Source organism: Pezoporus flaviventris, unplaced genomic scaffold (genome assembly GCF_033815535.1).
Source record: "Pezoporus flaviventris isolate CSIRO_AGI_PZ_B2104156 unplaced genomic scaffold, CSIRO_AGI_Pfla_v1 ptg000002l, whole genome shotgun sequence".
Lineage (NCBI taxonomy): Eukaryota > Metazoa > Chordata > Aves > Psittaciformes > Psittacidae > Pezoporus > Pezoporus flaviventris.
The window spans coordinates 71,439,209-71,465,694 of NW_026892550.1; the positions used below are offsets into that span (position 1 = coordinate 71,439,209).

General features: G+C 42.2%; 1 protein-coding gene and 1 long non-coding RNA gene across 5 annotated transcripts in view; one reads left to right on the top strand and one right to left on the bottom strand.

Annotated features, from left to right (window-relative positions):
- UGT8 (UDP glycosyltransferase 8) overlaps window positions 1–26,014 on the bottom strand; it is a 45,440-nt gene extending 19,426 nt beyond the window's left edge. The window contains exons 1-3 of one of the 2 annotated variants that reach the window (XM_061443088.1): window positions 25,616–26,014; window positions 17,496–17,623; window positions 5,666–6,489 (exon numbers count right to left, since the gene is read on the bottom strand). In XM_061443088.1, coding sequence (XP_061299072.1) covers window positions 5,666–6,487 — 822 coding nt within the window. In that variant the 5' untranslated portion in view covers window positions 6,488–6,489; window positions 17,496–17,623; window positions 25,616–26,014. The remainder of the gene's footprint in view (window positions 1–5,665; window positions 6,490–17,495; window positions 17,624–25,615) is intronic. The other variant, XM_061443079.1, reaches the window with a different exon arrangement.
- The window catches only part of LOC133263348 (uncharacterized), a 56,755-nt gene continuing 55,144 nt past the window's right edge, over window positions 24,876–26,486 (top strand). For all 3 annotated transcript variants that reach the window (XR_009741473.1, XR_009741474.1, XR_009741475.1), the window contains exon 1: window positions 24,876–25,043. This is a non-coding gene — a long non-coding RNA (uncharacterized LOC133263348). The remainder of the gene's footprint in view (window positions 25,044–26,486) is intronic.

The following is a 26,486-nucleotide window of genomic DNA, read 5'->3' on the forward strand; positions in this document are numbered from 1 at the left end:
CAGTATTCAATCTCTTTTCATCCTTAAAGGACTTTTTGCCTCCCCAGCTTATGATCACATGCATTTTAAAACAGCTCTAGAATTGCTTCACATCACCAGAAATTTCCTGTAAGAAGTAGCTCTATAATACCTATTTCCCAGGCTTTCAAAAAAAAAAATTAGTAAAATTATGGTGTTATGACACACACAAAAACCATACTGCTACAGCCTGCAACAGCTTAGAGACAGCATCCTTGAATTGGACTGAAAGAGAAAAATCTGATCTAATGAGTAAAACATCACTACATTCTTCCACTTAATTTTAAAGAATAAATACTGTTATCAGCTAACACACTCCGAGTAAACACAACTGTCTGCAAGACTCAGGAAAAAAAAAAAACACAACTTCTTAGTGAAGATATTTCAAAGCCACGGATTTCTTACATAGATCCAGACATATGCAGTAACAAGGTCAGACAAGAGATCTGCAGGGAGGAGAGACTATGTTACTGTAATTACTATTTCTTTACAGCTACGGCTGAAAGGACAGCTTCTAATTCTGCAACATGAACACCCTTCTTGGAGGCATACAGTTAGTTTACTCAAGTATAGAAGAATTTAAAAAAATAAAGCTGTCATTGGCTTCTCTCTTCCTATGAATGACAAAGGGTATTCAGTCCTAAATACCACCTCAAAATCAGCAAGGAAAAGTGCAGCGTTACACAGAGGTAGTTATAAAAAAACTTTACAAACTGTGCATATGTGTGAAAGGAGCAGCCCAACTTAAACTACAGGGTATGGGACATTTTAGTTTGTGATTAATTGTTTGTTTTTTTTTTTAAACTGGCACAGATTATTTCAAGTACAACCATATCCAAAATGCAAGATCCAACTTATGTCCAAATATGTCTACATCATCAACTAGTTGATGAAAAGAAGTCCTTATGAAACACTTTACTGTTGCATTTTGCAGCAAAGATGCAGCAAAGGTAATTTCCAGTGCCCTCTGTCCCCTTCTCACCAGGGGCCAGGTATTTCCCAAGGCAGCTGCTCATAGTACCCCTTGGGTTTCTAACCCAATTCAAGGACATATCAGACTGATTATCGCCCAACTACTTATCAACTAAGACGCAAGATATAAATGCCATAGCAGAGGGTTTCCCCATTGTTTAAGATGTATGTTACTTGAAAAAGCCAGCTTTGTTCAGCTTTGCAAGATCCCTCTGAACAAATTTAGTAAGGAAGGCAGAGGAGCCCTTTGTTTCCTAATGGTCACTGCCAGTTATCTGGGAAATATGCCAGGTAGCATCACATACGTAAGTCAGTGATGACCTTAATGACTCGGCCTGCCTCTATCTTTTGATCTTTTAAGGCTAATTCTGCTCACGCTGTCCTCTATGCAATTCAAAACCTACTCTTTTTGGAGTTAACTGTACAAACCCTGGGGCCTTTCTCACAGCCATGTAAGATTTTATTCACTTAGGGTGATGGGTGCAGCCACATTAACCATCTCCTTGTCTTTCACATAACACACTATGCAAGAAGCACCTTCCAAATACACATTCTTTAACCAGTGAAAATAGCACGCTAGCTATCAGAGAAGACTACTAACTGTGCAGTGTCCATTGCCTACGCTACTAACTGCACTGAGCTTTGTGAGGCTATCATCAGCCCTCCTACCACGATGAAATAAAGTTCCTCAGGTAATGCTTCAGCTTCATCCACCTGCAGCAGGGATTAGAAGAGCACAGAAGGAAACGTGACACCATTGTGAATTTCAGACACTGCTTCTCTGTAAAAGGCAAGACTAACCCTGCTAAACCGAGAAGAAACCTCCCGGCTGCCCACACCATGCTGTGCTGCATGGTGCCGCTGGGAGCCAGTCAGAGCCGTGATCCCCAAAGGAGCCGCTGCTTTCCTCACTGGCTCTTGGCTCCCCCTCCTCAGCATGCTGATCACTGCAACCGCACTGAGGGACACTACGCCAAGCATAGCCAACATCAGGCCAGTGCTACAGAGGGATAGGAGAAAGGACTGCAGCCTGACAAAGGCTTCCCAAGGCAACTGTTCCTAAACACACATTTGCAGTTTGTGTACTGCAGCTCGGAGCTGCAGCCAAAACTGCCACAGAGCTGAGCAGCTGCTAAAAATCATGCATGCTACACGAGCTACTGCTGCTTCCTAGCCTATGCAGGGCAGTAAGGATACATCGCAGTAAAACCAGTTCACAGGTGATATGCAAGTGGCACAGTCAACATATAGGCCCCCGGGGCCTGTAGTCTGTTCCTACCAGAGCATCATGCTAGCACAGCAGAGGCTTTGCACCTACACTGTGCACACTCCAGCAGCTTAACTTTGACTACATCAATTGTGGACCCTGATCAGAGCATTCCTTCCCTCACCACCCCCCCCACCCCCACCCCCCCACCCCCCCCCGCAAACACATCACTTAAGCCATCCAAAAAGCCAAATGCTGCTACAGACTGTTACATCCCCTTTCAGACCAGCAAGGTTTCGGTTTGCAGGTGAAATAAAGCTTTGAGCATCCTCCAAAATAAATCTAGTTTACCTGAACCAAAAAGACTCTACAACAGGAAGCCACATGCAGTAAACGGGGATGACTAAAGAATTTACAAAACCCTTCCACTGCCCTGAACCAAATACTCATGTAGATGGGAACAGGAACAAAGCAAATCAAGAGTCAGGCTTTTTTCCCCCTCACACTCACACTATTACATGACATGGATATTCAGCATCCTCTGCCACATGCTACTTTTAAAACCATGATTTTCTAACTTTTCTTCAAAGAAAGTTTAAGGAAAACAGCTGCAGACCCTGAGCAATCACATAACAGTTACCACATCCCCTAGAATTAAGGAACAGCCATTCTGTAACGATGAAACGGCCTCGACCTTGGTCTCCTTTGTTTAATTTGTCTCCACCTTTTCTTTCTAAAATGTAGCTTATTAGCTTTACAGTTATGTGTCAGAACTCTTGATTTGGTTAAACAAGCTACCTCCTTTTTCACTCCTCAACTTGAAAATAACAAACTTCCTCTGCTGATGAGGCATCGGTGGCACTCCTGAAGTGCCTGGGTATTTTGTGTTCAGCAAGTATTCTGACTTGAAAATAAAAGAAAAAAAAAACCACACAGATTTTTCTCCTAATACTTCTCTACCAAAAAAAGTAGACTAGGCTACTCAGAAGCAGTTTTAGAGAATGGAAGAGACCTGAAGGGCTTGTACTAGTAGCTTAAATTCACCTGCTAAAGCTGTTATTTCCAGCCACACACCCCTCTTCTCTGATCATCATCTCTGGACAGGAACACCACTTTTTGTTTACAAGACCAAGCTCCTGAAGAGTCGCCATTTCCAGGCTAAAAGCTGTAAAAATAAATTAGCAAAGGACCCTGCCTTAGAAATGCAGCACTAGCTGTCTAATTTTAACCTGCCAGAATAAAGTGACAGGAATTTTATCTAACTGTTCAGTAAAAGCAAACTGATTGCCTAACAATTTACCTACAATATATATTGTAGTGGATGATGCATAACAGTTTCAGCATAGACTAATTCCATGATAAAAGATGAACACAGACACTTTGTTTCTCCTGAATTCAATCAAACTCCACACTTGGAACAATGTAAGAATGAATTGCCCAATAAAACTGAAGAGAAGGTAAATAATGTCTTAATTCACAAACAATTACAGGTTGGGCTCCCCCCCCCCCCACTGTAAAAAGTGCTTGCCAGCATGTATTCTACCTACAGGTCTACTTCAAGGTCACTGTCAGTCTGGTTATATTAAATATTTACTAACTCTTCAACCTTCTTAAATAGTAAGATATTTTAACGGGTTAACATCTGTGGTTCCAGAGTAAATTTAGAAAGTACACAGAAGTATATTCTTAAAAGGCTGCAAATATACATATGTGTGTACAAATATTTATCTATACAGGCACATCCCTATATCACAAAAGAAAACTCCTCCTTTTGTTTTGTCCACTCTATTTTATAAGAAGAAAGTACCTACTTTGAGGACAGATAATTTTTTACCCTGGCTACAGAGAGAATCATACCCAATATTAACAGAGTGACCAAATTTATCAGGTAACAAAGACATTTTTCTTCTCACTCAACAAAACATTGTTTTGGAAAACAAAGAGCTGAAATTCAATCCAACCTACAAAGTTTTGCTGAAGAGAACAATGTTGTATTTTGTTTAGACAGCACAAGGCTATCTTTAGTCTGTTTTCTTAGGATATCTGTGCAACCTGACACTTTCTAAACGTAGTCACATTAACACACACATAGGAATAACATGTTTACAAGCAATACTGTTATGGTCACCTCTGATGGCACCTTGTGTGTATTGGGATATAAGCCACTTGCATGTTCAGAGTGCGACGCAAGTGCCTGGTCCCACTCAGCTCAGCATTTCAAGTTGAGGAGAAGAGATGAGGGAATTGGCTCAGTGCTCCACATGATGCAGCCTGAATCAGAGAATTGTATGATGTGTGCTGAACTGGTGACAAAAGGTACTGCTAATTCAAGGCTACCAACAGTGCAAAGAAAAAAAAAAAAAAAACAAAACACCCCCACACAAGAATACAAAGAAAAAAAACCCACAAAAAACAACAAACAAAAAAACATTCACCCCCAAAAAAAAAAATCCCAAACAAAATAAAATCAAACCACCAAAAACCCCAACCTTCTGTGACCAATTTTCAAGCCAAAACAGATAAAAAGTAGGCCTGGCAGTTCCCATACAAAAAGCAAAGGGTGAACAAGGCATTTTTAGAGGCAAATTGTTGAGCACTGCAGGTCTATGTATCTATTTATCACCCAGCCCCTTTAATAATCCTCAAGATTTGTGTATGTGTACATAAACAGAAGTGTGACATGGTTTCTGTGAAATTTTGTTCTGCCTGTCACCCACCACTGTGCTGCTGTACAGAGACATTCTTGCGTATCAGGTATCAAAGATCACATGGTATATTGAAGTAATCAAACTTAATTATTAATCTGCATCCAGAATTTCTGGAATCAATCCAGTCACTATCACTATTTCAATCTGAAGTTTGGTACCTGATGCCAGTAAGTGCGCAGTAAAACTCAAGTACAGAAGTGGTGCCATTTGTGCCAACTCACATAATCTCCATATCCTGGCCTATACAGTTTCTTCCTGCTTATGTACACCTAGTTTAAAAGACATTTTTACATATCAAACCAAGGGAAGCAAACTCTGTATAAAAACACTAATAGCAACAAATTAGATAGTATTACATATCTGCAGGCTACTTTAAGCCTAAGCAGTATTCATCTGTTCTCCCTTCTTCCCATTTGAATCCACACTTGGTTAGAAGCTACAGATGTAATTTTTAAGACAGCATGCACTTGTTTTCCTCTACTGTATCATTAAGCACCTTACTTATGAGCAAAATACTTCCTGCAACCACAAAAAGATCACATGGTGATCTTTTTGATGACATTCGTTATGATGAGTTTGTGTCTGATAGCTCCCTTCACCACCACCCCAAGATCCCTCCAGTGACTTCAAGGGGCTATTTCACCAAGCAACAGTAAGAAAAACTAGATCCCATTTGAAATTCACTGTTTAAAAACTGCCACTCATCATATGAAGTTAATCAGATACCACAGAAATTACTGTAAAGCTCAGCAAACCTTACTTCTGGCAGAGGGCTGGCTGGTTTGGTTAGGATTCCTCCCACATAAACAACATTGGGTAGCGTAGGCCTTGGAAACTCCAGTGCTACATCAGTGCAAAGCATCCACAGGCTTGATCCATGAACCAAGTCATACATGGAGCGCTCTGGCAGAACCTTGTATTTCTGCATTATCCTTTCATATTTTGGCAGAACCAGAAAACTGACTCCAAATCTTGAAATAAGATAAACAACAGTATTTTTAATCCTCTCAAACAGGTTCATGTGATCTGTAAGCAGCGAGTTAAATTCTGGGACGTAAGACAGGGGAGCTGGAGCACCCACTTCTGCTGGATACCAGAGGCCAGTGGAAAAAACAGCATATTTAACTCCTAAAAGATGAGCTATAACAAATCCACACATCTCATTGGGATCTACCAGGAGCAGGTCAAATTTTTCCTGTTTCAGAGCATGCATGAGGTTTTGGTTGCCAACAATCATGTCGCAGTTCTTGGAATAGTGGTCCAGGATGTCAAAGAGTTCAAGGGCTGTCAGTCTGCCAGAGAAGATACTCCTCATCTTGGACTGGAGAAAATCATCTGAGGTGCTGCTGTTAAAGATCCCTGGATAGCGCTGAAGTCTATAGTGATTAGATGGAGGAATCTCTCTGCCCTCAGAGAGGAGAAACACTGTCTGGTGACCTTGGTCATGCAAGGCTGAGGCCAGAGTCTTGAAAATATAAAGATGGCTTTCAAACATAATTGGCGGCACAACAACAATTTTGGCAGCCCTTGCTATCCCAACAGCGCTCCACAGGAGAACGAAAGCTGGAGCATACGGCTTCATAGCTGAAATGAGAAATCAAAGCATTACATCAACAGAAAACAGGTCTGTTTGCTACCTGGGAATTTCAAACAAGTTATTATGTGGCTGTCCCATAAAAGCTAATCACATTTCCACATTTCAAAGTGGTCACGGGGAGCAACAGAGCCATTGTGCTTCAGAACGCAATTGGTAGTTCTCAGTTTCCAGCAAGATCTGTGTTTTCCCCTCCTCTCCCTTTCCGTCTGGCATTAATGGTAAAGAAGAGACTTCTTCCAGCACAGATGGTACCTGTATTACAAGGCAGGAAAAGCAACTGAGACAATGAAGTTGGTACTCTCCATGGTGACACTGTATGCAACGCTTCAGGATAATATATGCCATCCAACAGCTATAAGGTTTTTAAGGCAGTTCTCAAAGTTAGATCCTGCTACATTCGGGATATATTTAAAAGCACAAGTGCATTACTGTTTCAATTTATTAAGCAATTAAGAAAGTTGCTAAGTTCACCAATCCAAAGGCTGAAATCCTGTATTCACATACAGAGCCAAAGGATGTACTGGCGATTTTCAGTGCATAGGATATAAGATGACTCTCTTAGAAAAACAATTCAGTCTTGCTCCCTTAACTGGAACTTCTAATACATCCATTCTGATTTTTTAGTATTTTGGAGTACCACACTTCACACTAGTGTTAACATGGTTATGACCGTTTCTATCACAAGATCTTGTCTGGTAGTCACCCTCAGCTTTTGAGCTGTGGGTAACTCCTTCAAGCTGCAACTCTCAACTCTAAGAGTAACATTTTCCCCTGTTTTGTTTTCACAGAAGCCAATGGCAATAGAAAAACACAAATTCATGGAATATTTTTCTTTAGTATCAACACTTATCAAACACATGGAGTAAAAAGTCAGTCTGGCAGGAAGATGGTACTTTCAGCTTTCAATAACTACACTTTGTGTATGAGAACAAGTGAAATACCAGGAGTTAGAACTACATACATGAACATCACAACTTCTACTGAAGCACTTTTAGAAGTATTTACTTACATCAGTACTCTAGCACAAACTCTAATCTACGCTGTAAACCTCACTGCCATCCTAAATATACACGGTTCCTGACAGTAGCAGGCTGCCGCAGAAAGGGAACATACTTCCCCCCCCACTCCTGTGTTTTAGTGAGTAAAGCCTGTAAAATGCTGTATGCACCAGATGAAAGTGCATTAGAAGCATGAGGAAGGGGTGGCAAAGAGCTCCTCAGTCACTTTAACACTCCTAGGACAGATAAACAAGCAGAAGACAAATGAAACAATCTGCTCTTTCCTCATACCGAAACAATCCATGTGGAAACCCTAGTATGTTGCACTGTCCTTTTTAAGTAAGCACAACAAAAACGGGTAACACTGCTACTCAGTGCTTGTTAACCCTCCTTCAACAGATTGCTCAGGAGTTTATTTTTTTTAATGTTATGTGGGTTACCAGCTCACAGACAGAGCATCTCATATTTTTACTGTTAATACATAATACTGAGCTTTCTGAAAGATGCTCCAGCTTCTGGAAGTGGTTTGACTTGGAAACACTTATACTTGCGTTTGGTGCATGCTTAAAGCTGAAACATCACCACAAGATATGTTGACTATTTAAAACAAGTTTCCCACGTGGAAAGTTTCTTTACTGAATTTGAAGCCTGCTTCACACTTGCCTCCAGAAGCATTAGCCACTGCCTAGGAGATTACCAACCATCATATAGAGAACACTATCAATTTTAAATTGATTATCACCGTCAGCAGTGTGTACAGACACAGAAAAAAGTTCATTTAGGCAGATGCACCTGTTTTGGTGGGTTTTGGTTTTTTACTTTCCCAAGACAAAGCCCACAGCATGAAGATGCACAAGAAAACCTCCCGGTACCCATGGGTAAGTAGTGAGGAACTGAAACACAGAATGTATACCACCGCCACATTCACAGGCTGACACAGGATTCTGGGAAGTACTCGGAGGTTTCACTGTTTCTAGGCACAAAGCTCTATTTTACAGAGATAACACTTCAAGAAAAGAGGGAGGTAATTACTTGCTTCAAATATCACCAGATATTTGAGATATTCTCTATACTGCACCATTGCCATCAGGAGAGATATATTTCGGGTTTTTTAAGTTGCTTCAATTATGGTGTTGGAGCTTACCCTAAAACATCTCATCCTTGGCAAACAGTAGTAAATTCAAACTAAACAGCAATCTTATTCACTCTCCAGTGAAGTTGAAAAAAGCAGTCTTACTACATGAGAAACAGCCTACCTCCCAGCATGAAGGCCTGACCTGCCATAGAGCTTAAGGTATTAAAAATTGACTTTTTAGTTTCAGCCTTGGATTTCACTGGAGGCTTTCTTTAAAACCACAGCATCCCACAGAGCTCAGCTGCCCTTCCAAGAGCTCCTGTTTGAAGGATGTGCCAGCACTGAACCCCGCTCACCATCCCACTTCATTCCCTCCCATACAACTCGCAGGCTTCAAGCCACAGCAAAGGGCTGTGCGAGTGCAGAAGTACACGGGCTTGGCAGGACGTTCAATGTAAATCCCAACAAGCCATGCTCAGCTGTCTTCAACAGGGCCCCAGTGGAGGGTATCACTCAAAAGAGAAGTGTGGTCTTAAAATAATTAAGTAATGGTTCACCAGTGAAATATCCAAGAAAAATGATTCATCAAACCTGGAAAAAAAACCTTACTGATTACATTCCCCATGCTATAAGCATTCTCACGGTATTAAGTTACTGCTCTTGTCAACAATAGCAGTATTACAAAACCATGACTGGAGGTGTAGGATTGGGAAACTCAGAAACATTAACTGTTTCTACTAGCAGCATAAATCAAAGGTACCAGGAGCTTAAGGGCTAGTCATGATCCAGCAGGTTGCCAGATGCAGGCATGCTGTACTTGATTCTCCTGACCCCAACACAGGCCTGGAGCACAGCACAGGAAGATACAGTCCTCAGCCCTAAGGCATTATTTTGCACAGCCAGAGTTATTCACATACCACCAAGAGCCATGGGAACTACAGCTGTACTGCCATGTAATTATGACACTACTGCTCTACTGTTTTCTATCCCCTCCCTCCCAAAGCAGCAACATTTTAAGTGGGAATAGCATCGGACATTTTACTTTTTATGAAGGTGGTATCAAGCATTACCCAACATGAAAATCTGTCACTAAAGCTACAAGCAATTTACCAAACATCAGTTTTTCTCCTACTCCTAGCTATCAGCATCAAGAGATGACCCATTATGCTGTCCCAAGAGTGTGTAGCTTGCATTATCTTCCGAACTGATTAAAAAAAACAAAAAGTCTCAAAAACATATTATTCAACTTCCCTTTTCAATGCAAGCATCTTAAACAGAGACAGGAAAATGTATGTACAGGACCTGACAAGCCATAGAGATATTAAACACATAGTGCGTTTAGAGAAATGCCAATTAAGTGACATTTTTACTCGAAAAATAGCATTGGCCTTATACTGAACTTTTGGCAGAAACCTCCAGCCTCATCACTTCATCCCCTGACCCAACAGAAGCAGGGAGCTTGGAAGGTTTGTGCTTAGCAGGAATGAGGGCAATATGCAACAGCACTTTGCAAGCCAAATAATCTCAAGTGTAATTCCCACTGGGAGTGGGGAAGAGGTAGGTGCTTAGTGCCATCAGCAGGGTGACAACATTCAACAATGCAAACTCAGCCTCAGGCTCCATCCCAGACACTCCTTCACTCCAAGGGTCCTCAGCAGTGAGGTCTTCCAGCACATCAGATATTTCCACCAAGACAGGGATTGCTGCAGAGGCCTGTCTGTTTCAGTGGGAATTTGTGATTCAGCTTATCTCCAAAAGCAATAAGCAGTGCCTAGGCAGAGGGAGCTATACAGGGGTCAGGAGAACTGAGGTGGTGCTCAGCTGTAAGTCAGATAATCACAACCAGAGCACAGGGACTCTTCCCATTAACTTCCAGTCATATTACAGCAGTGAACTCCCAGAATCACTCGCCAAAATAAATAAAAGGTATTAACATGCAATGCAACTGCTTCCTGTTTCTGAATACCAGGAGCATGAAAAATTGTCAAGCATCCTGACAGAAAAGAGGAAAGAAAACCCAAAGCCAGAGAATGGTGCATTTCTCCAAGATAGCTGACAGCATAAAACAGTTTCTTACCTCTATTTTAAGTCCTTCTATTTAGGATTTAATGGAGATTAAGACAGATTATTTTAGTGTCTGACCTGGTATACAACATTTTTTTATAAGACAGGGTGAAAAAAGAAATCCAGATTTTCCAAAGTTTATTAAAAATCCAAAACCAAAGACAACCCACCAGCACCCGACAATAATATCACCAATTTGAAGCCATTACTACTTTCAGCCAAAGCCCTAAGGAATGGTATGGAGGGACAAAAAGTGATGCAGACTGACTTTATATGAGTGAAACCAACTGCCAAGTGTAAAGAGCTCACGTACTGGAGTACAGCAAGAAAGAGTTAAATATTAAAGAAATACCAAGAGGTTAAACATTAAACCTATTCCAACAGCTTCTCCTAAAGTTAATGACCTACATGTGGGTTTTACTCAAATGAAAGAAATTCCAAGTTTGAAAGTGCGTTACAGAAAACCAAGCACACCCACAGCACACGGCTGGAGGGATTTTTTTTAGCTGACCAGGACAGTTCTAAAATCCTGATTTTATTTTTTAATTTTAAAGAATTATTTTTCCATTCACCCAGAAAGACTAAGCAGGATCTAGAACCAGAAGTTTGACTATACAGAAATTGGTGACTTCCAGAGGAAAATATAATGCAAAGGATCCTCCCCTCATTCACAAAGCCTGATATTTGAAAATTGGGCAATGTGGGAAGAAACTGAATGAGATTAATAGAAATTATATATAAACTTCTTAATATTTAATTATTACAATACTAATAGTACAGTAATATTTCAATCTTAAAAATAGTTTTAAAATCATTCTAATTTATACTTTACGTAATGGTCAACTACAGTACTAGAATACATACTGAAGACTATATTTACTGCCAATCCTTACTAATCGGCTAATCACCCTGTAATTAAAATTTACAGGCATATTTCGGGGTTTCTTTTGTACTTTATGCCACTGGCTGCCTACCTACTATTTTTGGTTCTCACAGAAACAATAACTTTCAGGCACAGCCATACCATGGTCAGTGTTTTCCTCTACTGTAGCAAGATCTAGAAGCAAAAGCTCTTATGCACCTCCATACACAGCACATCTTGAATTCAAACTGCACAAATGTTTATCACTACTCAAAAAAAAGTAAACAGCTCTTATGCACTTACACATAACAATACAAAGAGTCCTTTTTATTCAGTAGCAACACAACACTCCTGACTTCTAAAACAGCAAATGAAGTTTCACAGAGAACAAGTCCAGTGATGCTATTAGCTTTTTCAGATTCTTTCCTTCCTTCCAGCCTTTCTTAAGATTTGCTACTGCTGGTTGAGTTTACCTGGGCAGCTTGGTCAGAAGACCACGACCTCTGCCTAGAAAGGTGCCCTTCATACTGAACAGCAACCTGTACTGACAGCAAAAGAGCAATCTTTCTAGCTGCTGCTCACTCTCACCTTACACAAGGAGCTCAAATTACTTATTACAGTTTAACAGATACCAGTACACATTAAAAAGAGCAGACTTACCAACTAGACTTCTACCTCTGCAAACCCAAGAGTGGATGCTAGCTAACACCGAATGTTCAAACAGAAAGATGTATCACATGAGTACAATTATTCAAAAAGGGGGAAAATTTGAGAATTGTGCACATTTCAGCAAATCCAGCCTACCCGACTTCGGGTAACATGCAGATTTATTACTTAACCTTGCTCACAGTATTAGCCTCTCTTTATTGTCCGTTCATTACACTGACTCGGAGAAAACTCCAGGAACAAACTCGCCAACAGAGTTTCAAGTTGACAAGCAGGTATTCTTTATTGCGGCTCCGGGAGACACGGGGGATAGCTCCTAACGTGTGTCCCCGAATTGCTATACAGGTCATCCTTATATGGTCACTGAGTATATTACATAATTTTCCAAAAAGTTTCCGGCATGCGTACAAAAATGTGGTGGTCTTTAAGGGTCGTTTACTTTTCCCAACAAGCTTAATTAACATTACAGACATTGCAATCATCCTGGCCTTCCACTTATCAGTTAGTTTAACTGCTCTCATCCTGGACATCTGCTAGTCCGGGATACTCCCTAGTAGATGCTTACACCAGCTTAATGAGTTTATTAACACCCCAAGCATAGCAATCATCCTATCCTTTTACTTATCAGTTAGTTTATCTGTGCCCACCCTGGACATCTGCTAGTCCCAGATACGGGACCTGGGGATGGGGAGCCCTTCTATTCTGCTTTTCTCACACCTTTTGTACTGAGGTCCTGAGGTCCTGAAACTATGTCAGCTACCTTCAAGCACCGCAGTTATTTTCCATTACAAGCCATCAAACTTAACATTACTTAGAACTGATTACATTTTGCACTTTTGTGCCTCCTTGTTTCAACACAAAACTCAGTATTTTAGAAGGGAGAAGGCAAACCCTGCTTTTAAGAGCTTCAAACTCTCCAGCATTTCATGTGATCTGAGTCAACTGCAATAAAGGGCAAAAAAAAAAACAAACAGAAAACTGAGGGGGTGTGGAGGGGAGAAAGGAGAAGGAAGGAGAGAGAGAAGGTGTATTTTACCATCAATGAAACTGTAAATACAAGTTGCAAATCTGATGCAGTTTCCGCACAGGGAGAGTGAATCTCCACCAGTTACATACCACACTGCCCACGGCAGGCTCCAGGCCAGGCTGCTGCAGTCATCTCCTTCTCCAAGTCCAACTCCAAAACAGTAATCCCAGCTACTCCTATCTTTGTGCGAGGTCAAAATCCAGAACCATAAGTAGTGCAGAGTCACCTCAACAGCCAATCCTACTTTACCATGCCCAAAAGCAGCATTTACCACTGGTAAACATATATAGCACATTTATTTAATTTAAGATAGTATGTACTGTAGCCCTAAGAGACATAGAATCATAGAATAGGTCGGGTTGGAAAGGACCTTAAGACCACTTAGACCACCGCCAGGGATTGGAGCATTCACAGCTCCCCTGGGCAACCATTCCAGTGCCTCACCACCCTTACAGTAAAGAATTTCTTCCTTATATCCAATCTAAACTTCCCCTGTTTAAGTTTTAACCCGTTACCCCTTGTCCTATCACTACAGTCCCTAACGAAAAGTCCATCCCCAGCATCCCTACAACCCCCCTTCAGACACTGGTTAAAAGCTTGATCAGAAAATGCTAAGTTGTGACTGAAAGACAACTGGTTACTGAGAGCACTAACAACTCCCTCTGAAGAGCACATAAGCAGCTGCTGGCTGTGGTTTACTACTGCTTTTAATAAAAAAAGGAAGCATTGATGAGGAGAAAGAAAAGAGCACAGATTTCTGATTGTTACCTGATGGGTTACCTGATTTACTGAAGCTCCACTTCCACCCTGCATATTCAAAATCTATTAAATTGTTTTACATGCAAATCTGTTTGCTTTAGCTGTTATTAAACAGTTTTACAGATAAATCATGGTACCCAGCCTTCACTGGCCTGTAAACATTTCAGTTAAACAAATACAGAACCAAGCCCTACAATGCTAGTTGCATGATAGTTTGCCCTGTAAGCAAAGTATTTTATCAAGCCTAAGATAGCAAGGAATGACTAACAAAGAGCACTTCCAGCTAAGTATAAAGCTAAAAGAGGAAGAAAATATTCCAAGACAAATAAAAGGTCCTCTAACACTAGTTACAGGGAGACTGAGTTCTTAAAAAAAAAAAAGAACAGCTAAGATTTGGTTTGGGTGCATGCATCAGCCACATGCAAGCAGCTGATATTAAAGACAAAAATATATATGTACACACAAGCATGAATGCATTGCATTGATTCAAAACTGGGGAAAGGTGAACAGAGAAAAGAAGAGGTCTTTCCTTCTATCTGTGACATCCACCAAGATATCTCCTGAAACAGTATCCAGCCACATCAGTTTGGGGTTTTTTTGCCAAGCACGAGAGTAAGGAATGCTACCCATGTGAGGAAATGCACTGACCAAATTATGTGTAACAGCAAGTCTCAGAAGATGATCAAATTACGATAGACACGGGAAGATTTTAATTAGTGACTTAACAGTAAAACCATGTTCGTCAAGCTGGAAGTACAACTTGACTCCTAAACCCTTTAATCTGGCAACTGTAAAATATGTTCTTAACTTACAGTACCACTTACTGTACTGTGCATATTCTGTAGGTAACGGGAAATATTACTCCATAATCCTTAAGGAGTATTAAAGTAAATCAGGGCATAAACTGACTTCAGGCAGCAAACTGCAGTTTAAGATTAGGAAGCAATTGCTACTAAGAAACCCTTGTGCTGTAAAGCAGAGGAGAGCATCAGAAATGTGTGAACGCACAGAGCCTTGTAGCGGCAAACCATTATATTATCTAGGAAGAGTCTCTGATAGCAGGTATTGCACAACCTTTGGATTTATCTAAGTTTTTTCTATCACACATCTTGTTACTAATTCTGAGGTAGTGCATGCTGTAATTGTTGTGCTGCAATGTTTTAGGTAAGTGGTAAGATTTGGCTTCTAATCACAGGCTCTCATTTCATTCGAATGAATAAATTAACAAATTAGTAGAAATGATTAGTCACATGTGTGTAAGCAAGGGCTGATTTTGCATTTATTTTGTACAGTTTCTTGAACTACATCATTCTATTCAATGACTAAAAAATTTCAGTGAGTACAAGAACATCCCATCTACAGAAAAAAGAGAGAGCAAGATTTACCCGTATCGCCATGTCATCTGTGAGAGTTATTCTGTGTCAGTTATTCAAACATCAAAAGAGTTAAGAGAGAATCAAAAGGATATGCAATTTATTAAACCCCTTCTAGTAAAAACCTCTTATGTGTATAACAGGTTTTATCACACACTGATGGATTTTACCTAAGTCTTTGTACTTGAGAGTTGCAGAAAACTGATTTTCAAAGTCCTCATTCAAAAGGTAGCAAGGTAGACAGAGAAGGTACTTATCTTTCAAAGTACAGGTTTTACAGTTAGTACACAACATATATTCAATAGACAAGCTAGCAATTAGATCTTTAAGAGGAACAGAACTCTTGTGCAAGGGATAATGTCCTATTAAGATGAATTTATAGCAAATGACCAAGTTGTAACATCCTCTGTGACACTTTGCCCCTGGCTTACTGAAAGAACAGCTTTAAATGAGTCCTCAGAAGTTTCAGATTGTTTCCCATAAGTATGAAAAGATTGATCATATCTAGAAAGATTAAAGATCTACAAAAGTTATCTGTATTAGTCTATGAATAGATTCTGAAGTTATAACATTAATACATTCAACCTTTTAAACAAAGGTCACTTATAAGCCATAGCAAGGTCCATATACTTTGAGATTATAGTAATGCAGTACTAACAGCATCAGTCAAGAAGAGATTTACCTGAGAATAAAGGATTAAAGTCTAATTAAATGTTTTCATAATGTGAAGTATGCTACAACAGGGCCAAGGTACATCCCCCTTCACAGGACTTGCATGTCTAGATACTTTATGCACTAGCACTAAGCAAACATTATTCAGTTGAAAATTCAATAAATACTTCATTGAACGACACTATTATACCAGTATCCATTTTCAAAACTCAGTCCAACTAACTGCATGAAACTGAATTTCAGAAAGATTTTACAACCTATGAAACACTGAGGTTCACAGGCCTACCAGATAGGCACGTGAAAACAATTCAAAATGCCTCAAGAATATGTTTTCGTAACGCAAACCAAGAGAGCAGGAAGAGCAAGTTCTCTTCTATCCTGCTGTGCATTAGGCAATTTAAACAGCATTTTAAAATCCTTATAATCTATAAATCTTTTACTTTACGTAGCTAAGCATTTGCAAATACTGTATCCACCTGTCAATGTTTTGTTAAAACTGAGAGCTACTGCAAAATCTTCTGTGAGGCTTAGCAAAAAGCGCTGCATGAAGAAAAAAAACTATCCTTTCTGCTACTGGCCTAGGTCCAAAGCAGTACAGCGAGACCAGAGCAGGCTCCTAGCCCTAGCACCTCTGCAGATGCACTGCATCCCCAGAACCAGGAGGGATGAAGAGAGAGATACTTCAGCAGGGCAGCTCGAATTGGGCTGTGCTTACTGCTTCAGGCCTTGCACCATAGCAAAGTTCACCGTGTACACACGTGGTGCTGCGACTGAGCTGATGTGCTGTCCTGGACCTCAGGAGGCACAGTGCAGCAGCCTAAGAAACAAAAAGCCTTCTCCAAAACCTGTGTGGCCTTCAACCAAATGCAACTTGACTCAGTGTGCAAGCAACACGTGTTCCTCTGCATTGGCGCTATTATGCAATTTCTTCCTTGCTGCCCATGGTTATTCCACCCCCAACACCTTGGAAAAATGAATGCTGAGTACATATAGTGAAAAAGCCATCTATTTGAAAGCAAGACACATATATTCCTTGTGGGGAGACTTGTCTACTTCATCCAAAACACTGCAAATTTTTTTTCTCACTAATTATGCATCCTCTTCACAGCTACTGTGGTTTCAGAGAAGATGCAGTATTTTGCACCAACATACAAGCCCCTTGAGAGTCTCCTCAACTTCTGGAGACCTTTCCTCCAAGTACCAAGAGCTAAAAGCAGTGTTTCTCAACCTGCTGCAGCCATGCTGCACCAGAAAGAAAGCAACCAGAAATAATGTTGTGGCATCAAGGGGTCAGGGTATTAACACAGAGAAGTCCATAAGCCTACACCACGTTCCCTAGAGACACCAACATTATTTAACATGTCATTCACTGGCTCACAAACTGCAGCACTACTCTTGCCGTGTGACACTGCACTGCGCAGAAGAGCCCAGTAACAACGTGTTTCATGCTGCAGGGTCAGGAACAACAGAAGTTAAGTGCAGAAAGAAGAACTTTACCTGCAGAGAGCTGGGGGCATGAGTACCACAGCAACTGATGGAGACAAAGATGTCTCCACTGAGGGATCAAAGCTGTCCAGGAATCCTCCTCTTTCAAAGTGGCATCAAAAAACAGGTTGAAATACTGGCTGAAGAATCAAAGAGGAAAAAAGGAAAAAAAAAAAAACACCAACCTGACTCTGCCTATTTTAAACCAATTTTTAAACATCTCTGACAGATTCTTCTTTGATAAAATGACTCCAAAGAAGGGGCTGGAAGAGCTTTGTTGTAGTCTTAATTTGCTGGTGTAACAAATACGGCATAATAGTTCTATGCTACCATCACACAAGCATGAATTTTGCCTTATGAACAAGCCTCAGGATCTTAAATGACATGAGTTTTAAGCTTAAACACATTTTACTGGGATTTTATTTGAACTTTAGTAATTGTTTGGAGGGATGCTTCATTTTCCACTACTAGCTTCAGCTTGGTACAAGCTCTCCCTGGTCACACCATCACATGACACCTACAAGCACTGAATGAATTTCTTTGTTTGGTTTCTGACTTCATCTTATAGCAAATAACTACAAGCCACACAAACAGAATCACAAGGGAAACTATAAGAGGTTTGCTTCTGTAATGGGGAACACAACTTTATTTAAAGTTAAAATACTTGATTTAATAGTGTTTTGCTCTTATTCAGCTCAATTACAATAACTGAATTGCTCAAGACCGTATGCAGCAACAACACTCACCAACAACATTCAGCTTCTTCAGCCTGGTTTTGAAATTTACAGGTACGTTATTTTTAAAGCTAATTATTGTCTTTGGCTTTCAGATGTGTTTCATAGCATCTGCTTCAAACTCTACCTCCTAGAAGAATTCAATTGTTAGATTAAGGGTAAGACTAATGTATGTAGCAACTTTACCATATAGTTTATTCTTCAGGCACTGATTTTAAGAGCAAAACCACATAAGAGTCAGAGGGGACAGAAATCAACTCACAAACCTTCTAGAAGTTGCAGACTGCTCTCCAGTAAGGCGTAAGAAAGATGGGGCTTGCAGTACCTGTATAAAGATTTTTAAACACACAGAAACTTCCTGCCAGTTTCCACAATCAGTAGTTGACTACGACTGGATTACAACTTCAGAAAGGGTCTAAAGATAGGTCTGGAGATTTTCAAAGACAATCTGAGACTCAGGTACTATCTGTTAATTTACAAATATTAAAAGAGATACAAATCAGGAGTTGCAGAGGGTCAAGATAAAGAGGATTTACAGCTCAAGACTACGATTCATGGAGGATGATCTGGGTGTAGTATCAAAACAAATCCACAATAAACCACCCAGATGCACATCAAGCACTGGTTCTACATGTCCACACTGTGTCTGTTCCTACCCACCGAAACTGCACATCCTAAGAAATGAGAAGATCTTCCCCCACTTCTGGAAAGCAACTAAAACTTTTTAACACTATCACTACATAATAACAAATATCTGATGGGGTTTTATAACAGAAACGTGGTCTCTCAACTACAGCCCTGCTATAGGCTAACAAGTTATTTCACTAGTGAACAGTTTAATGCAAGATTGCCTGTTTAATAACAATTGTAGTCTGACATTAATTTGAAGTACTCTAATCTTCTTGAGTATACTTTCACGAAAATAAGCTGATAATAAACAAAAAAAATTACCAAAGTATCACAAAGCAGATTACTTAAAAGATTCATCACTATGAATAGTTAAAGAAATATTGCAGCTTTAAGTTACACTCTTAAAACAGACATGCTGTACACAAGATTCTCAGCTCCTGAAAGAAAAATTTGCAGCCATCAACTGCTATTCTTGGGTGGGTTTCCATGAAAGTCTTCACAAGATTTACCCCAAGAGCTCACATTTACAAGCTTCCAAGCCCCACAAGCAATGGATGGCCCAATCATTAGAATGACCTATCTAGTCATGTTACAAAAACACACCTAAAATTTTCCAGTTTAGCATTCTGGGAATAAAAACATGCAAACAAAGCTTCCCACAAGCATTTCATGCTCCATTTCTTGTGAGAGACTTCTGTGCCCAGAGACCAAACACCATACATACCAAAACACACCTCTCGAAGTTCAGCTTCTTTGAACCCAGGAACAGAACATAACATTCTTCCACAGACCAGCAAGACTTAATCAAGGGTCTAAGTCTCAAACATATCTTTCTCTGTATTTACAGTACACTGGCATACAAGTTTTATTTAGACTACCACGACAATCTTCTCCAAGCTCAATGAGGTGTAAAAGGCTTAGTGGAAGAGAACCCTAGAAGAAAGCAGAAGAGATTGAGATCTTTTTTGCCTGCAAGGTATGAAGCAGCAACAAGATTCCCATGGCCTGTAGCTCACTTCAAGGAGTATCAGCACAGCAGGCTTCCTGTATGAAAAACTGACCCACCTCATACACCACAAAAGCATTTGCAGCCAACACACCCTACGGCTTACAAACAATAAACACCTTTTCAGCTAGTGGCCTGAGGACCATCAGGAACAGATGCAAGCCAGACTTGGCAACCAGGCAGCAACCTGATCAAAACAAGTTTTTAAAAAAAGTATTTGTTTCCAGTTTAGCCAATCCACCTTGTCAGATCTTCACATAAAAGCCAAATTCCCTGGTTATCAGTGTGCCATTACTGGAAGCAATGGTAATAGCAGCTTAAAAAGTTTTGACTGGCACTATAAAAATCTTTTCCCTTGGAAGAGCTGTGTGGCTCTAGAAGAGGTTACCGGAGAGGATGGGGAACCTCTGTTCAGGACTTTGATGGAAAGGAGCCACAGATAACCTGCTCTTATGTTGCCAAGAATTCTGTATTGAGCAGAAATTTGTACAAGACCTTCCAGAGACCCTTCAAGCCAACATTTCTGAGTCAGTTAACCCGTTCATTCTGACAAGGGCAACCTCTGCAGAGGCAGCGCTGCCTGCAGCACATGCTGTTTCCTGAGTACTGCCAATGCCAGACCTCATCTGCAAAGCTCATCACTGGCAGCAACCTTCTAGTCAAGAATGCTGCAGTCAACATACTGCTACCGAAGTCCAAGCTTAACATCTAGCACATCCATGCTATAAAAAAAAAAAAAAAAGTACTTTTCAGCACTTGTTTGCATTATGATAAATTGGCAGAACTGGCTGCCCAAGCAAACTTACAAAATAAACATCTAACTATTCACGTACAGTGTCTACATTCTCTAACTACTCCATTTTAAAAGCACAAAAGCACTGCATCTTATCTGAAACAAATACGCAGGAAACTACTATGGCAGCTTCCTAACAGCTATTAAAGTGAGAAGGGAGAAACCAAGTTAAGTGCTCACTTGAAAAAAAATAATTTATTACTGAATAACCAAGAGGATGAGGGATGAGAAGCTTTATGTATTTGGCACAATAACTCTGATTCCTACATATATTTCACATTTCATCTTAAATAAAAATATTTAATCATAGAAACATATCATAGAATATTAGAATGCTCTGGATTGGAAAGGACCTTAAGACCACCTAGTTCCAACCCCCTGCTATGGGCAAGGACACCTCACACTACACCATGTCACCCAAGGCTATGTCCAACCTGGCCTTAATCACTGCCAGGGATGAAGCATTTACTGTTTTTTTGGGCAACCTATGCCAGTGCCTCACCATCCTCACAGTAAAGAACTTCCTTCTTATATCTAACCTGAACTTCCCCTGTTTCAGTTTAAACCCATCACCCTTTGTCCTATCACTACAGTCCTTGATGAAGAACCTCTCTCTGGCATCCCTGTAGGCCCCCTTCAGATACTGGAAGGTTGTAGAGGACTCAGTAGAGGCTGAGGTCTCCATACAGCTTCTCTTCTCTAGGCTAAACAGCCCAAATTTTCTCAGTCTATCTTCATATGAGAGGTGCTCCAGCCCCTGATCATCCTCATGGCTTCCTCTGGACTTGCTCCAACAGCTCCATGTCCTTCTTACGTTGAGGACACCAGAACTGCAGTGAGTACTCAAAGTGGGGTCTCACGAGAGCAGAGTAGTGGGGCAGGATCACCTCCTTCAACCTGCTGGGACAAGAGAGAACATTTTCCACGAAACAAAACAAATTAATGTTAACTAAATCTGCATTCTCAAACTGTTCATGGTCAGGTGTAGCCAAGAGGAGATGTACAACTGCATTCAGATGAGTAGATTTCCCCCTCCAAGCACTGCATGTTGCAGAAAGCACATCCCAGTATGCCGCCGAGTTTGTCAGCTGCAGTGGGCCCCTCAGCTGTACTTCCCACTTCATCTCAAAGCTGCACGTGTACATGCCATTTAAATTATTCTAATGTTTAGAGCAATATTCTGGCCAGGAGTCTGTTCCTAAGATAGGTTTCATTCAGAGAGATGTGCTTCTTTGTTCCCATTAATAGCGTATTCTAGAAAATACACAACTTTGCTCTGAATCAGGAAGCTTCTCATTTTAAATGTGAAACTGGGAGAACAACAATGATGTCCTGAGAAGAAAACTAAGCATATATACGTAACAATATGCGAGTACCTGCCATGGGTTTTTTAATGGTAGTACTTCACTTCTGTTGAAAGTTATTACAATTCCTTTTTTAATCCTTTATTTTATGAATTGATGCGCTTGCCATTATATTATAAAGCTTTATTCATTTGACTTATATCAAGTAACTTACAAAGGAGGTGGAGGGGGGCTCAGAGACAAATCAAGTTTACTGTATGTAACTGCATATGAATAAAAAATCTTCAACTGAAACCCTGTATGTCATATTTTAATGTTTGAAGTTTGTAGGACAGCTACACACTCAATTCTTATGTGTAAGAAATACATAACTTATTAGAGACTGGTGTTGATGCATGCATGGAAAAATTTCTACAATGGAATAGAGTCTTAATTTAATTAACTCAGTCCTCCGCCTTTTATGTTCACACTACTGTGTTCAGGGAACCTCACTGCAAGAAAGACATTTTGGTGCCAGAGAAGGTCCAGAGAAGGGCAATGAAGCTGAGAATGAGTCTGAAGCACAAGTCTGATGAGGAATGGCTGAGGGAACTGGGAGGGTTTAGTCTGGAGAAGAAAAGGCTCAGGGGGGACCTTACTGCACTCTATAACTACCTGAAAGGAGGTTGTCATGAGGTGGGGGTCAGTCTCTTCTTCCAAGTAACAAGCAACAGGACAAGAGAAAACAGCCACAAGCTGCACCAGGGGAGGTTTAGGCTGGATATTAGGAACAATTTTTTCCCCAAGAGCGTAATCAGGCATTGGAACAGGCTGCCCACAACAGTGGTGGAGTCACCATCCCTGGAAGTGTTCACAGACTGTGTAGATGAGGCTCCTAGTGATGTGGTTTAGTGATGGCCCTAGCAGTGCTGGGGCAAAAGCTGGACTTGATAACCTTTTCCAATCTAGTTGATTCTATGATTCTATTACTGTACCAGCTCCTCTTAAATACACAGAGGGAACCTTCATAATTTTCTGTTTTTAAAAAGGAAATTGTTTCACCGGAGCGTAACGGCTCATTTTCAACTCAGTTCAGAATCTGACCCAAGACTGTCCATTAACTCTCCCTTCAGCAATTAAAATGATGACTACTCATGTCACTTATTTTCCATGAAGCTAAACCATCAATTCAAAGGAGTAAACAACAGCACAGAGCAAGGAAGAATGCTATACCTGCTGTCTTATACAAAATTATGGTCATGACAATTGTGCTACTTCAGAGAAGGAAATCACATTATAACTTCTAAATTATAAAGTTCAGAGTTGCAAAAAGTAGTTATCTATATTGTCTTCCAACATCCTTAAATCATATGTGTTACCTACAGTTTATAAAAATGAAAAATTTGGTGGTATTTTTTCCATTTACCATCACTACTTCTCAAAAGCCCAAATTGTAGCTGCAATGACTGCCAACAAACTATAACAGCTAGTAGCCATCTGCCAAGCTGAAGTTGTCACACCAGAGTATAAAACCAGCCCACTGCCCCATTACCACTTCCTTCACAAGTCAGCTGCCCTCCACTCGCAGGTAAGGAGAGGACTCTCACAAAGCCCAGGTGACACTACCCTGCACAGAACAAGGATATACAGATTCTCTGACACCCTCTCCTCAAGCCCTGATGAGTTACAGAGGTTTCTCCACCCAGATCCTGCTTCCAAAAAAATCCACTGCTTAGAGCACTCTAAGAATATAAAATAAGAATATAAAAAAATACAAGAATATAAAAAAAGTTTACAAAGTACTCTACCATGACTCTCACCAATATACTTAAGACATACATGACTAAAGAAGTACATCATTTTCTTTTCTTGCTTCTGGCAAAGAGCTGCTGTTGATGGCAAATCTAGTGCAAAAGTCAAAAACAAAAGCATTTCAGGCCAAGTACACATTTCCTCGTATTTCAACATTTTCACAACGGCACAAAAGCCACCTGAAAGAGTCTAAGACTTCAGCGTGAACTGATTAGTAGTTTTGGAAGAGCAGCCACTGCAGTGGTGTTCAGCCTAGACTGATGACTGAAACAAAAGAACAAAAACAAGAAAGTGTGAAGTAAAGGTTAATTGTACACTATGTTGTGTTGGTGCTATAAAACTAGCTCAGTTAAACTATGTAAGTGACCTTGTGTTAGAACTGCTTGGAGAAGTAGGCAGCTTCGGATGGGGACTCAACCAAGACGATTTTAGAATAAATATCTACAAACTGGTTAAAGTATGGGAATTATTCCCCCCAGAAAAATACTACTTTCGAAGTGTTTGCTTTGGGGAGGGGCGAGACCTTCAAGGATGCCTGCTATTAAAGCTACCCACTGCTGCTCACCCTGGCAACTCTGATAAGCATGCTAAACAGGCTATTTTTCACTGTTTTCTTATCATTCCAGAGCTTATGTCCATTTCTTATCATTCCAGAGCTAGTACCGACAAGTCATAAAAGAGATAGATATTAAATGCTATCTTCTAAATACCACAACTTTATTGACGTATTGCTAGAAAAGTTTGTGCTTAACCATTTTACATCTTTTAAAACCCACAAGAGAGGCACGGCACCAGTTACGCCATGCCCTTCCTTCAAAGGCAAGGAAGTTTTGACCAAAACTAAGGTAACATGCACAGAAAGAGCACACGCCAGAGGCGTCCAGACAAAATACTCACAGGGAGGTCCCTCAAACCAACGCCTTCAAGTTCGCACCCGGATGATAAAACGTTTACTAAGGACCCACAACAGTGTGGCTGCTCAACACCACTTCGGGGCGACTGTCGGCGACAGCGCCTCATGGCGATACCAAGGGCCAAGTCACCCCGCAGACGGGCAGCGGCGCATCTCCCGGCTGAGGTAGAGCCGCAGCCGGTGTCCCCACACACCGCCCCCCGCCGGCTCCTTCAGACCGCCAGGTAACGCGCGCGCGCGCCAACGGCTCCTCTCACGGCCATCAACTTCCTCAAGGAGGAGAGCGGGCACCCTGCACCCCCCCGGCGTCTCTCCCCGCTGCGGCACCGGAGGGCGGCCGGCCAAAGAGACCGCCTGACTGCCGCTCACCTCGCACAGGTGCCGTGATGGTACGATGAAAACCTCTTACAACGGGCGGTTGCGCCCCCACCAGCCCCGACCTCCCTCAGCAGCAGCCCAAGTTCTCCTCAAGGGAAGGCGCTTTTTTCTGGCGCCCCTCAGCACCCCCGCAAGGACACGGACCTCCCCCTCCCGCACTCTCAGTTCACGCCGTCCCCTTGCTCAGGGACATCGCACTGCCACAGCCTCCCGCTCCCCTGCGGCTTCTTTCTGATCAGTTTACAGCTCTTCCCGCTCCCCTCCTCCTCCCTGCTATTGCTCTCCCTCCTCCCCCCCCCCCCTTTCCTCCAGACCCTCCGCCAAGGGGTGATGCAAGGCGCCCCGTCTTTCTCTTGCGTTACGGGAGGGAGGAAAAGAGGAAGAAAAGAAAGCAGAAGGAAAGGGGAAACTCAATAAACCATCAAGGTGAAACGACAGCCGACCTCCATCCCGCCCGGGCAGCGACCCTCCGTCCCCCACCAGCGTCGCCACTTCAGAGCGTGTCGCCGGAGCCGGGACCCTCTGGCCCTCCTTCCTGACCGTCCTCCCACTGCCCCCGAGGGATACTCCCCGCCTCCCTCACCGCTCTCCCTTCAGCGCCGTTTCTCCGCGCCTCTCCCTTTGGTAACGAGCCGAAGACTGGAGGCAGCCGCTCGCGGGGACTCGGAGTTCCGCTTGCCGCACTCTTCCTTCAGTCGAGTGGGCGCGGGGACTGCGTGGCTCCGTCTGGCCCGGCCCGAGGCCCTGCTTCTGCCGAAGCCCCTCCGCTGCGGCGCCGGGCACGCCTGTCGCCTCCGCCCAGGCTCTGCTTCACCTGCTGCGGGGCTGGGCCGAGGAGAGGGCACCCTCGCTCCGTCCTCCCTCAACTTCTCATCACTTTGCCCCCGCCCCTCTCCGCTGCGCTGTCGCCCCGGCACCCCGCCGCCCGCATACACCGGCACTGCTGTCCTTCCCCCTCAGCAGCGATGCTGCCCTAGGGTCCCTCGGCTAGACGACGAAAGGCTCCCCTGGCCCTTCCCAGCGCGGACTGCTGCCGTCCCGGTCCCCAGGCGCCCTCCAGCCCCATGCACTGCCTCGGCTCCTAGGACGATGAAGAGCTCCCGGCGGGGCAGGTTCCCTGTGCCCGCCTCTGTACGCGCTCCACCAATTAGCCCGGCCGCGGGAGGCTCCGCCAGAGGGGCCGGCCCTGCCTCCGAGGGAGCGGCCGTGGCCGTGTTAGCTACGGCCGCTCCCTATCGCCGTGTTTCTGGCTGGCTTCGCGGACCGCTTCCGTGCGCTACCGCAGCGGAGCACGCTGTCATTCGTGCCTTGAAGTGAGCTTTGAAAAGGAGGATTGACGAGGGGCAAGCCAACACCCTGAGTAAATCGTAATCATAGCTTGTCCTAACCACGAGTAGTATCTCGACAGAACCGTGCCCTAATGTTGGTCGTCTTTTTTCATTTTCAGTTGGTTT